Raw genomic sequence first — 14,921 nt, forward strand, 5'->3', positions numbered from 1 at the left:
TCAACAAGGCACGAAATAAATAACAAACAACTTAAAATGACATTAAATCTAAGCAACTCTTTGAAGAAAACTGAAAATTCCGACGTTGAAGAAAGGGGTTGGGGTTTATTTATGTCCACATGAGATTGATGAACACACAAAAAACAAGTATAATATGTTTAATAGCGTCGTCTATTTAGCACTCGTGATGTGAGATGAGAAGCTCACTCATCTTGTAATCTAAGTCCAACGCATATATTCAAAGGCAGTGACATAGGATTTCAGAGACCGTATAGAGTATAGACACATAAATCGTTAGCGTGACATTCACTATTGTGTCATGCATAGCCAACGCGGCCTATGTGGTACGTGTATGCATGTATAGGCATTTAATATATAGCTAGTTCCGCCCGCAGGTGATCCTGATTCCTCTCTCTCTAGTCCACTGTGTTTCGGAAGCGAGGCCTTAAATTCACAAACGTTGACGTGTCAAGAACCCGCGAGCCTCGTCGGACAACCACAACAATAACAAATTAACCCTCTCTCTCTCTCTCTCTCTTTCAAGAGTCAACCTTTTCTTTTTTTTTTTCTCATTCAAAAAAGAAAAGCAAAGCCATTCCATTAAGTAGTCTCTCACACACTCTTTTCTTCCCCATCCCATCATCATGAGCGCGTTCTCATCGTCGCCGCCATGATTCCTCCTTCTTCTCCGCCGTCTCCGTCTCCGTCGCCGTCGCCTATCTCCGACTTCGCCGCCTCCATCGTCGGCGTCCAGCAATCGCCCTCGCCGCCTCTCCCGGTGGACTTCAGCCCGCCGCTGATAGCCATGGTGGTGGTGGTCGCCGCGGCGTTCCTGGTGGTCACCTACTCTCGCCTCATCTCCCGCCACGTGGCGCCGCCGCTCCTCCGGCTGATCCGACGGCGGCACCAGGCGTCCTCCTCCGCCGCGGACCTGGACTCGCTCCCGTACTACGACTCCCCCTCCGCCTTCAGCGACGGGTTCCACGTCATCTCGCCGTACGGGCTGGACGACTCGGTGATCAAGACCATCCCGCTCTCCGTCTACACCAAGACCCGCCGCGTCAGCTCCGGCGGCGGAGGCTGGATCAACGACTGCGCCGTGTGCCTCATCGAGTTCGACGAGGACGACTACGTACGGACTCTCCCAGCTTGCTCCCACGCCTTCCACGTGGACTGCATCGACATCTGGCTCCGCTCCCACGCCAACTGTCCCCTCTGCCGCGCCGGGATCCTCCGCCCGCCGCACTCCCCCTTCGTCCCCCTCATGGCCGCCAGAATCCGCCCCAGCCTCGACGAAGCTCTCCTCCGGACCATCGAGCTGGAGACTCCTTCGGCGCCGGAGATCGACGAGATCGACGAGATTCCGCCGCCGCGGCGGAGGGACCACGACTTCCTACTCAAGCGCTCGTACTCGTTCGGCTTCGAGCGGAGCGCGGCGGCGTCGGAGAGGATGATGATGGTGATGGAGGCCAACGCCATGACCACGCCGTGGCGGCGCGCCGGCGGCGGAGGGTTCTGGAGCAAGAGGCCGTCGCCGTTCGGGTCTCTGCCCAAGCCTCGGGTCTTCTCGTTCCGGTACTACAGGGGGATGAAGTCGCCGGCGTTTTTCCGCCGCGGCCGGGGGTTCTTCCCGCTCTCGGAGTCGAGCTCCAGATTCTCCGGCGGCGGCGGATCCTCTCGCCGGACCAGGTCCATGACCAGTCCCATGTTCATGCGGCGGTCGTCCGTCTCCGGCTCCGCCGCCGCGTTCTCGTCGAGCCGGCTCCGGTGCGGCGATCCCGAGGCGCTCCTCTCCCCGGAGAGGTTCAACGGAAGGTGATGTGGCGAGAGACGGATTATTGGGAGACCCGGACTTTCTCGTCCCGAGGAACCGCGGGACACGTGGAGGGGCGTGATTGGACGGTGAGGGTGAGCGGTGACCGACTGAGGGTGATGAGATTCGAATCCTGTTTGGATGGGGTCGGATCGGAAGGAGTAGAGAGAGAGAGAAAGGAGTGAGTGAATGAGTTTTTAATGAGAATGGTCTGGCAATTTTGATGAGGGACATTAATTGGGTGTTTTGAAGGTTTGGCCAAAGCATTTAATGCTTGTGCTTCGCGAAAAACAGAAATTCATAAAAGCAAAGCACAAATACCGAAACCTCTCCTCTAATTATTTCAATTTAATTTATTTGTGTTTAATGTATTTCTCTTCCTTTTCTCATTCATTCAAGTCTGGAAAGAAAGGAAAAAAAAAAGATAGATAAGACTTTGGAGGAGTTCGAGATTAGAACGAATAGATAGAGAAGCGCAAGCAAGGAGAGCAGAATCAGGAGAAGCAGAGGAGGCGCTATTAAATGCAAAGAAGTTGGTCGTTGTTGGCGTTTTGCGTCTCGCTTTTAATTGCCTCTCTTTTGTTTTCTTTTTTTTTTTTTAAATTTTCTCTTCTGTATTATTTAATTTGGTTGCAAGATATAAAGAATATTTCATCTTTGTAAACAAATTTAATTGCACTCTTCGATTACGAAGTTGTCACCGACAGAGACCATGTGGCAATGGAAGGGCATCATAACAAGACTCATTAAATGTGCACAAAACACACCCAATGCCATCAACTTGTGGGGCGGGAAAAAATGTTCTTTCAGGTTAAAAAAAAAAACTTGTATATGTTGAAAAATGTTTTTTTTTTTTTAATATATAAATTTTGGAGCACATTAGAAGTATGTTTTGTATTTATTGGAATTCTCTTTATCGGAATCGGAACATAAAGTATATAGTTTAGATTGGATTATTGGAATGAGATTGATTAGAAATGTTTTTGCTTTTTCTTTTTATACTTTTGACTTTGGGAATGTACTTCTGTTTTGTGGGATTCACTCACGTCTCCGTAGGAAACAGCTTTGGTCGGTTGTGTAGGATTGAGATTTGGTGATAGTCACTGTTGTGACTTTAGTTAGTTTGTATCAACCTATGGCTTGGAATCAACAATCTTTTCTTTGGAGAATTTTCTGCCAATTATGAGTCCAATCCAACCTATTTAATCAGACTGAGTTGAGTGCCTTTTTTTATTTTTTTTTAATCGAACATTTATTCTAAAACCACGTTATCACAAGATTGCGACGTGTTCAAGTAATATAACATCATATAGTAAATTGCATACAGTCGAAAAATTAAGGGGTTGTTTGGTAATTAACTAAAAAAAATTTTGTTTTTTATTTTCTAATTTTTGTAGTTGTACTGAAAAATTATTTTGCAGTTGTTTTCAAAAAGCTGTTTGGTACCGTTTTCATTTTTGTTTTTGAGAAAGTGAAAAAACTGAAAAAAGTGTTTGGTACAGTTTTCATTTTTGTTTTTGAAAAAATGAAAAGAGAAGATGAGGAGAAGGAGGAGAGAAGAGAAGTTTTTTTTTTTTTTTTTTTTTTCAAAAACACATTTTATTTGTTTTCAGTTTTCTTTACTTTTTTTACAAAACAACTTCAAAAAATTTTAAATTTTTTTTTTCCGAAAACACCTTACCAAACACATTTTCCAGTTTTGTTTCCTATTTTCACTTCTTGAAAACTCAAAAACAGTTTTTGAGTTGATAACCAAACATACCCTAAGTATTTAGACCATCTCAAACCCGTTTCATAATAAAGTGAGAAGTGAAAAAATAAAGTGATATTTTAATAATATTAAAATAATTTAATTAATTATAAAATGACCTCAAAATTTATTGTATTTAAATATTTATTATGTAATTATATTAATTTATCACAAAATTATTTTATATTATTATAATTTGTATGGATATCGACCAAAAGTCATTAAATTACATGGCATATATACAAATTAAAACCCTAAAAAATAAATTGCTAAACATAATACATTACAAAATCAAGGGCAAACAATATGATAGACATAATATATTACAAAATCAAGTCCAAACGCATTGATATATCATGCGTGGGAAAAGTATATTAATGAATATTTTATGTTTTTGTATTTTTGTTATTTACAGTTTATGTTTTTTTTATATGTACATTTCTAATTAGTATTTTAGTATGATGCACTTGACTTTATAATTGTTTGCCAAATATTTAAATGTTATATATAATGTGTGTTTATTTTATATAAAAAAATATTACTCTGTCTCTATTGGAGAGCCCCCATAATCATTTAAAATTTATATAATATGTTAACAAATTACGTAGTACAGTTTGATACAAAAGATACAAATTAAATATATATGGACTATAATGTAATAACTATAAAGTTAAATTATTAAAATATTGTAGAAAGTATAGAATATGTTTTTTGGTGTTAAAAATGGAGTATTGAATTAGAGATAAATTATGTTTGAAGTGAACCTAAATTGTATTTTAGAGTACAAAAAATTGCAGCCCATAACCGCCCAAAACGGGAAGGACCTTTCCCTTTGGGGGTAGGAAAATCATGATCGGGATTGCGGACCCAAAGCTAACACTTTGGACATTTTTTAAAAAGTTCCGTCTAGTTAAACCACTATTTCAATATCGAAGACCTTTCCAGAGTCCGTTCAATTACCGTCTCGGTAGAGCATCTTCGATGCCTCACCTACGTATAGGTCTTGGTATTAATACACAACAATGCAGTTAAATATCTCTTTTTTCTCATGAATAATGGAAGTTCTCATTGGTATTAATGAAGTTATGAATAATGCTATAGTTTCTGAGTTTTGGATTAGAAATGCTCTTATACTGCTATTTGTCCTTTTGCTTATTGGTTAATATATATTTTTAATAAGTTGAAACTTATTTTCCTGCCTCATTAGGATTTGAGATGATCAACAAAAAATACCCCAAGAATTAAGGCGTCTTCTATAGTATCAACTATCAAGGATAATCTTTTCAGCCAAATAAAAATGGAACAATAGTGGTAGGCCTTCAATTCATTTTCAATGGTGTATATATGATGATGCAAACAAATCTTAACACTTTTATTCCAGAATCCACTAAACACTAGTGCGATTGGAATTTTCATACTACACGACCGCGTTCCCATTTGCAACCATCTAGAATAATTCAAAGATACCAACAAAAATCGTATGATTTTAGAGTTTTGATGTTACACGCCTTCGTAGATATATGTGGGGCTGTGTGATTGATTCATACATAGTCATACTCATACACATATGATGTCAAGTGTTTAAAAAAAAACATGGTACAGCATACACAATGTGATGTAGAAACTATCGGATTGTCATTTAGGAATTCAAGGCTACCAAAAAAAGAATGTATCTATAATAGTCAACTTTTTTATTATTATTATTATTATATATAAAGAATTAGCAGCATAAATATATTATATTTTTTGTATTTATATTTATATAAGAAAGGTTAAGCATATAATTTATTTAAATTTCTTATTTTTGCTGAACTATTAAATTAAAGTAAAATGCATACTTATATTATAAAGACATATATATTGATACCGGATTTCGTCCACAAGGCAGATCCAACAAATTGAGATCAATTGAGCCAAATCCATTAAAAGATGGCAAAATGACAAAAATATACCATGTGTTTTAGTGAAATGTCGAATTTAACCTTTGGTTTTCAAAAATGTCGAGTTCATACCCTCTGTTTAACTAAAATGACGAAATTATACCATCTGTTTAACTAAAATGATGTAATTATACGATGAAATAAACAGCAGCACCACAAATCTTCGTTTTATTGAATTTTCATTGACGTTGACTATAACATTTATATATAAACACCAATTATCTTTATTCATTCACGCCATATATGTAATTTATTTAAAAACTAAAAAATAAACAACAGTCTCTTAGTCGTGAAAAACACAAAAAGATGCAAATGAGTAAAAATCGACAGTTGATAGTCATCAAAATCACAAATTCGAACATATAATCAAGGATTTAGAGTTGCAATTCGAACACGGAATGAAATAATCTATTGAGAGATATGAATTTTATTAATTAATTTCAATTTAAGGCTAATTTTATTTCAAAATTGGGAATTTGAAAATTAGGGTATTGGTTTCGATTTGATTCGGTTTTTCTTATATAAGAATTAATATTAATGAAAGGGAGATTTGAGATACTGTTATCCATTTCAGGGTATAATTGCATCATTTTAGTTAAACAGATGGTATAATTTCGTCATTTTAGTTAAACAGAAAGTATGAACTCGACATTTTTGAAAACCAAAGGTTAAACTCGACATTTCACTAAAACACAAGGTATATATGTGTTATTTTTCCTTAAAAGATGAGCTAAAGAGATTGATTAGCCCGACCCATTGGAAAGGAAAACAAAGAGACAACCTAGAAAGCTTGACAAAAAAAAGAGACGAGGTAGAACAGCTATAGAGATTGCCTAGTTCGATGAAGCATACTTTAAATTGTAAAACCGATGTAATAAATAAGATTCATTATTTATTAATTGTGTATTAAATATAGAAATATTAACGTATAAGCCCCATTAAATGAGGTAAATGTTGGTATTTTTAGTATAAATGGCAGGGGGCTGGTCCAAAAAACGGACGTGTAATTATCTGGGGCAGTTTCTACACGATGAACAAGAATTTTTGGAGTTTTGATTGTCAAAAGAGAAAATTGCTAATTTGATTGTCAAGATTTAGCCCACTTCAAAGAATTGAATTAAATATTATTCAAATAATATTCGTGATTGTTGATCTCGACGATATCCACGTCAACGGTATACATGAGTAGATTTCTTTAATATTTGAATAAGGTGATATTAATTTGACTATTTCATAGTCCATACCGTTTCTTCATTTTATGTATTTAACATTTAAATTTATTGACATAATTCTTATTGGCAGAGCCAAAACTTAAAACCAGAGACAAAACTGAAATAAAAACTTATGCATATTATGATAAAAACTGGACTAAACTAGAAGTTGTAGATAATTTATATCCTTTAAATTTCACCCGTTGTCTGCCATCAATAATATTTAGTTGTTATTGTTTCATATTTTTGTCGATCAACTTGTGTTGTTTTACAAACAATTTAATTATGAATTCGATCAATAACCAAACGAAATTAATACATATTTAATCAGTTATTAACACAATACAATTAAAAATCACTAAACATCTCTAAGAAAAATCCATCGATCTTCTACGATGGATGAACAACAATGAGGAGGGTGTTAGTTCTGATGTTTAACAAGTTCCTGGAACAAATGTTAGCTCTCTCGCCTTATACTATTTTTCATTTAAACATAGTAGGAAATTTACTTCACGGCAAAGTCAACATTCACTCTCACTCGTGCTCATTTTGCTTATGACTATATTTAGTATTAATTAACTTAATCTAAAGAAAGCATACAAACTGTAAATATATGATTCGTAAGTGACTATGCTTTTTCTCTCTATCTTTAAGTTGTGAAATATTACCGTTGATAAATAGCGATTTTTTTCCAGAGAAATCCTTACTACTCAGATATTAAGGTTTAAGACTAATGGAAATTCACAAAAACAGTACAGGGCTTAGGACAAAAAAATTAGAGAACTCCACAAGCGAGAGGAAGTTGGTATTTTGGGTTCTCTTTTAATTTCGATTATGCTTTCATATTTTGGTTTTGATTTTGAATTATATTGGTCTTTTTTTTTAGAGATTTGTGAATAAGTAGCCACTTATTGAGGGATCTTTTAAAATAATAGTCAATGTTTGTATTTTATTAAACAATTAGCCAAAAAAACATTAATGGGTCTAAACTGCCCTTGTCCCAATTCACAGAATCCCATTTCAAGAATAGACGTCAACCATGAACGAGGTCAAGTCTCGCTCGTTCATCGGCTTGCAAGCGTATAGCTTTCCATCGCCGAACATGACGTATGGTGTTCCGTCTTTGACGATCTCGATTTGTTCAGCCACAGCAACGGCGATCTCCGATTCTAATCTCGATTTGTCCAGCCATGGCGATGACGATCTCTGATTTCGATTCGCTCTTCGAATTGAATTCGACGAGTCCAATATCTAGAGCGAAGACTCAAGGGAGACGGCGATATCGAGCAGAATCAATCCGATGAAGTGAATTCCAGCGTCAGCGAGGAAGCCCGGTGACGCCAAGACGGAGATCGGCGACGTCGTCTCTCCCGATGAAAGTTCCAGACTCACTAGTACAAAAAACAGCATTGGGTGCGACTTTTTTCGCACCCAAAGGTCGAAAGTCGCACCCATTGATACCTTTAGGTGCGACTTTAGGTGCGACAAAGTCGCACCCGAAAGTTCGCACCTAAAGGTCATGGGTGCGACTAGTCGCACCCGAAGGTCATGATTTTTAGGTGCGACTTTTAGGTGCGGATATTCGCACCCATATTCGCACCCATAAGTCAGAAAAAATGTGCGAAAAAGTCCGCGCGAAAGCCATTGGGTGCGACTAGTCGCACCCATAATTTGGCGGGTAGGCCAACGGGTGCGACTAGTCGCACCCAAATTCATTCGCGCCAAGTCTTTGGGTGCGACTACTCGCACCCAAATTCATTCGCGCCAAGTCTTTGGGTGCGACTAGTCGCACCCGTTGGCCTACCCGCCAAATTTATGGGTGCGACTAGTCGCACCCGATAGCTATTTTTAAGTTTTTTTATATTTGTTATTTAATATTTATTAATTAGAAATTCATTAATTACGAATTCTATAATTGTAATCAAATAACTAAATAGTTTATTAATTAGAAAATTCATTAATTAATATTTATAATCATAATAAAAACTAACCATTTGTTTTTCGATTACAATAATTATATAATGTACGACAAATAATTAAAATAAATGTTCATTCTTTTCCCTTTCCTTTTCCTCGGTTTGTAAACCAATCCTTGAACATTTTACTCCCTCTTCCGCCAAATCTTCCTCCAGAACTGCTGCTACCTCCTCGTCCACTTCCGCTCGTACGCTCACTGCCGCTCGTACGCTCTCGCTGGTAATCTGCTGAACCTGGCGGCGTCGTCTGAGCATCTGCCATTGAAACTGATGGCGGCGTTGTCTGATGCATAGGATGCATCTGAGGCGGCGGCGTCGTCTGAGGCATCTGTGGCATCATGCCGGGCGACATCTGCGGCATCTGTGGCATCGTGCCGGACGACATCTGAGGCAAGGGCGAAAACTGCTGCGTGAACGCGAACATTTGTCGCTGCATCTCCTCCATCTGCTGTTGTTGTGCCGCCATAGCGAGTTGTTGTGCCGCCACCTGAGCTTGGAGCTCGCCAACCACTGGATCTGGAACGCGGCGCCGCGTCGAGCCTGAGCCTGACGACGAGCTTTCGTCCTGAGCCTGAGCAATAGCCCAAGATGTTCTCGGGACCGTTGGACCTATTCCAACGTACCAATCTTGACGGTTCCCGAGAATTTCTAGCATCGCGTGCTCCTCTGCGGCGTCCTGGTCAAAGACTACGCCTTGCTCTTCTGCTTGTCGCTGAAGATCCGCCAGTAGAGTAACTATCCGCGCCTTTACACATAAAAAAATTATTAAAAATTAATTATTATGTAAGTAACGTACTCTTAATTATAACATATGACTTACATGTGCTCGTCTCGCCCAATCTGTCGTCCATTCACCTTTTCTATTATGGTGTTTTGGCTCCCACGTCGTTAACGCGGAGCCCAAAGTCCCATCATCCTTACTCTGTAATTGTTATGAAAATATAAGTACTGAATTTATTTCAACTTAAGTATTTCAAAATTAGAATAACTTACGTTCAAATGACGATGAGCCAAGAAAGAAAGAGATCCTTGAGTCGACCTCGTCTTCTTCTTCTTCGAATTCTCCTTGTTGCGAGTAGATTTTTTCTGCAAATAATTAATTTTGTCATTATTCAATCTGATAAAGATATTGTGATTTATTACAATCATACATTACGTACCTTCCAATCGTCAGTCGCGAACTCGTCTACCACCGCCTCCCAATCCTCTTTCTTATATCCCGGTGGTGTTTCCGCCTTAGCGTTTTCAGTGCTCCCACAAAACTCCAATCTGAACTTCTCTGATAGCTTGGACTTCTGGTTGCGTCGCCTGATCTTGGCATTCCGAATGATAGCCTGATCAATCGTATTCTGATAGCAATCCGCAGGCAGATCCTCGCCGGTGTCAAGATCCGTGTACACAAATCAGAACTCGGAATGAAGTGCGCTCAAAATAGCAGCCAACATCTGTGGCGTCACTTCACTCCAATCACGAGTCGTAGGCGGGATATGTGCTTTCACCAAAGCACCGAGGCGGTTGTTAAATAGTCCAACTTTTTTATTTTCTTTCCTTATCTCTTGATAGAATGTTTGGTTTATTGGGTCCCACTTGACCACCTTCGCACCCGGTACCCCCTGTGTTGCTCGCGCCGACGTCGAGCCGGTTGTTGGTCCCCTTGATTTCTTAGGACCTTAGGACTCAGGTTCCTGTGGCGTACCATATACATTTGAATAATACAACACGACAGTCGTACCTATAATTCAGCACTATGACGTCTTCCATACGACCGTAGTAAGTGAAATCATCCACAGGCACACATACACCGCTATTTTGAGTGACTCGTTGATTATCGCGACGATGAGTAATGAACTTCACGCCGTTAACAAAGCAGCATGGATATTGATAAGCGACTTGAAGGGAACCGATAGAAAGCGAGTAGATCTCGTCAGACACGTCAGACCCACTAGCTTTCATTTCAAAAATCTGGTTATTACGAAACAAAGTATTGGTTAGCACTTATGTGTTTATAAAAAACCGGGTTATTGTGTTATTACCTTGTTCGCAAACCAATCTTTGAATCCCTTTCTATGCTCCGCTTCAATATCGCGAACTCCAGATTCGTTCAGGAAATCCAAATGCTCGCTGTTGCATGTTTAAAACATTGCGTAAAGAAAATACAACAATGAAATAAGTTAGAGAAGCAAGTGGATCGATTACTTACACCAAATACGGATCCACTTCAGGACAGTTGGTATAGATGTACCACTCCGCTTTTTCTCTTTGCTCATCGTCTAATACTATCGCGTTCATCATCCCATAAGGCACACACATCTCGGATCGAAAAACGGAGAGCTCTCGCACTTGAACTTCTTCAACTACCTTCTTATCTTCAATATACCTTGCAATGAACGTTAGAGCTTCTTCTACAACATAAGCTTCAGCAATAGAGCCTTCTGGTCTAGCTCTATTTTTGACAAAATGTTTTAACGTCCCAAGGTATCTCTCAAAAGGGTACATCCACCGCATATGCACCGGGCCGCCGTGCAACGCTTCCTCTGGTAGATGGATCGCCACGTGAACCATGATCGTGAAAAAAGCAGGTGGAAATATCATCTCAAGCTTACATAAGATCTCGACGATAGACTCTTGCGCTCTTTCAAGATCTTCAGCTCTTAATGTTCTCGAACTTATCAACTTGAAAAAGTTGCAAAGCTCAGTGATCGTATCATGTATTGGTTGTGGCACAAAAGGACGAATACCAACAGCCAACAATCTTTGCAAGATCACGTGGCAATCATGCGACTTCAAACCTGTGAGCTTTCCATCAGTTGTCACATTTTTTTTTAAATTCCCAGCGAGACCATCGGGAAATTTGACAGATTTTAAGTATTCTGTAAATCGCTGTCTCTGCTCAAGGGTCAAAACGTACGACGCTCGCGGTTTGTAATACCCACCCCCATTTGGTTCCAAGTGCAAAGCGGTCTTGATGCCCAAGTCCATCAAGTCAAGCCTCGCCTTCTCGGTGTCATAGTTCTTCTTTTCCAAGCTGAGCATCGTCCCGAGAAGATTCTCACACACGTTCTTCTCTACGTGCATCACGTCCATGTTGTGTTTCAACTGCGACTCAGACCAGTACGGCAACTCGTAAAAGATGCTTTTCTTGGTCCAATTCAGTTCGCGAGATGCTCGCTTTTGTTTTTTGCCTACAGAGGCAGCGTGTTTGCCAGTAGTCGTGCAAGAAACACCAGCCAACTGAGCGAGTATGTCTTGCGAAGTCAACTTCTCGGGTTTATTTCGTTTCTCGTGCTTATCTTTGTAGTGATCGTTGCTTTTCCTCAATCGGTGACGCCTTTTTAAGAACCGACGATGGTCGTAGTAGACGATCCTGTTTCTGATTTTTAGGGACGGCGTGTCAAAGTTGCACGTAGGGCAAGCGAGATACCCCTGGCCGCTCCATCCCGATAGATACGATCTAGCCGGAAAATCGTTTATCGTCCAAAGTAACGCGGCACGCAACCGAAACACTTCATCTCTGGCTCCATCACGAACGCGGACTCCATTCTCCCACAGTTCTTTCAACTCTTCAACCACAGGCTGCAAAAAAACGTCCATGTCTTTTCCTGGTGAATGGGGCCCCGGGATCAGAAGCGTTAGCATCAGGTACTCTTTCTTCATGCATAACCAAGGCGGCAAGTTGTACGTCGTAAATACTACAGGCCACATGCTGTATGATAGACTCATATCCCCAAACGGGTTGAATCCATCCGCAGCTAGCCCAAGCCGCACGTTCCGAGGCTCTGCAGCAAAACCTGGGTATCTCACGTCCAAATTCTTCCACGCGGTACCATCAGCAGGATGTCGTAGAATGCCAGCTTCCCTGACGCGATCTCTTTCGTGCCACTCCATATGAAGCGCCGTGTGTCGAGATGCGTACAGTCGCTTCAATCGATCTTTCAAGGGAAAATATCGCAATATCTTCTGCGGTATCTTCTTACCAGTTGGCTTCCATCTACTCTCGTTACATATCGGACACACGTCGACGTTCGCGAGATGTTTTCGGAATAGGACACAGTCATTAATGCACGCGTCGATCATCTCGTATCCCATGCCAAAACGCTTCAGCTTCGCTTTTGCCTCGTAGTGCTTCTCCGGTATTCGATTACCGGCTGGATGAGACTTCCTCAAAAGCTGCAGCAGTTCTGTGAACGACTTGTTCGTCCAATGGTTCGTGACTTTAAGGTGCATCAACTGAACCAAGAATGACAACGACGAAAACTCCTTGCATCCAGGGTACAATTCCGCTTCCAACTCAGCGAACAAGTCTTCCACTTGCTCCTCTGCACGCACATCGCTCGGAGCCGGCTCCGTAACACCATCGAAATCATCGTGATCTCTTATATCCTCCACAGCAGCATGTATTCCTCCTACTCCTCTCTGGGCTGTTTCTCCGATGGGGACTTCTTCAAGATGACCGACGGAGCGCACGAACTCGCCATGATGATACCATTCTGTGTAGCCCGGGGTAAACCCTTTGTTTAGCAGATGATGCCTTACAACCCCAATGTCGTGCCATCTCACGTTGTTGCAAGGCTTGCATGGACATCGATATTCGTAATTATCGTTCGGAAATCTTCTTGCAGCGCGGATAAATTCATTAACTCCGAGTTTATACTGCAAGGACAACCGATTGTTCTCGGTGATCCAATCTCTACTTGGATTGGACATTGATTTCGCTAAACGAAAGAGAAAATTAACAATTATTAATAGTTGTTGCTAAGGGACGAAGACGACTGAAATCGATTACTTATGTTGGCGCTGATGCCGAATAGTGCGGCTTAAGGGTTATTACTAATTAAGGGACGAAGAACTGTAAAGGTGAAATTATGAATTTTATTTTATTTGAAGTCGAATTACATAAAACATTTTATCAATTTTACTAATTATATCAAATAATTAATTTCAATTACATAATTAACAATTTTTATAATTGTATCAAATTAATTTCAATTACATAATTAACAATTTTACCAATTATATCAAATTAATTTCAATTACATAATTAACAATTTTTATAATTATATCAAATTAATTTCGATTTCAAAATTAACAATTTTATCATACTAACTACATTATTAATACATATATACGTATAAAAAACTATTTAATTACCTAATTAATTAACAATTAGACTAATTATACTAATTACAATTAATCTAAAGTAATTAAAAACACAATTAAAAGGACTACGAGAGGCTAACCTGTAGAGTACGACGAGGCTGCAAGAGGCACGACGGTGCTACGACTTCTTGGCTGATCGAGAGACTCACGGCCGGACTGAGACTTCTTCGCTGAGAGACTCACGGCCGGAAACACATAAACACACCACACACATCACACACATACACAACATACATAAACACACACCACACACATAAACACACACACACATACCTAAACACGCCGAGCTGAGAGACTTGATCTTGGCTGAGAGACTCACGGCCGGACTTCGACGGGTCGCGCGAGGAAGAGCGAGGCTTCAACCTGGACAAATGGAGAGATAGGGCTCAAATTAGATCATCCTTCAAGTGGTATTCTTCTTAATCTTACAGTTTTTAATTCTTGTTCAATTTTCTTGAGGGTTAAAATTACATCTATTCATAATCTCAAAGCTAAACATGACTTCACTGATTATTAAAAAAAAAAACCAAATTTTTGTGTAAAAACCAGATTCTGATAAGCTTGGAACTTTAGAACTTAGATAAGCTTCAAGATTTTCGTGTTTTAACACTTGTCCTGGGTAGTGTTGATGAGAAACGATAAGAAATAGTTCAGATTGAAGGTAAACACTAATCTATAACAATTCTAACAAAATATCCAGAAACAAAATTACATTCAGATCTTTTGCAGTAACAATTCGACTTAGTCAGGATACTCACACACACATACTCACGGCCGGACTTCCAAAAGTTTTCTCAGTAGATTCGACATAGTTCAGATTTGATGAAGCTAAAAATAAAACAACGCAGCACAACATTAAACGAACACACACACACACATACTCACGGCCGGACTTCCAAAAGTTTTCTCAGTAGATTTAGTCAGGATTTGCCTGAAATTGAAATAATGAATTGAAATATTCCGACCACACATAAACGAACACACACACACACATACTCACGGCCGGACTTCTTGGCTGAGGCTTCGACGGGTCGCGCCAGTTCAGATCGAGACTGGCTCGAGGAAGAGCGACGC

At 39.9% G+C, this 14,921-nt stretch overlaps 1 protein-coding gene across 1 annotated transcript; it reads left to right on the forward strand.

Moving 5' to 3' along the window:
- The first annotated feature begins 577 nt into the window (after nt 1-577).
- Nucleotides 578-2,969, forward strand: LOC149387788 (RING/U-box superfamily protein). The gene has a single exon (XM_089624077.1). It carries the CDS (start codon nt 671-673, stop codon nt 1,817-1,819), a length of 1,149 nt encoding a protein of 382 aa, XP_089480203.1. The 5' UTR covers nt 578-670; the 3' UTR covers nt 1,820-2,969.
- The last annotated feature ends 11,952 nt before the right edge of the window (nt 2,970-14,921 follow it).

The sequence above is a fragment of the Urtica dioica genome, chromosome 8, assembly GCF_054948205.1.
Source record: "Urtica dioica subsp. dioica isolate 48M chromosome 8, U.dioica_male_clone48M_v1_H2, whole genome shotgun sequence".
Classification (NCBI taxonomy): Eukaryota; Viridiplantae; Streptophyta; class Magnoliopsida; order Rosales; family Urticaceae; genus Urtica; species Urtica dioica.

What these genes read in the sequence shown, in the direction of transcription:
- LOC149387788 (XM_089624077.1), top strand. Translation starts at nt 671, where the DNA reads ATGATTCCTCCTTCTTCTCCGCCGTCTCCGTCTCCGTCGCCGTCGCCT.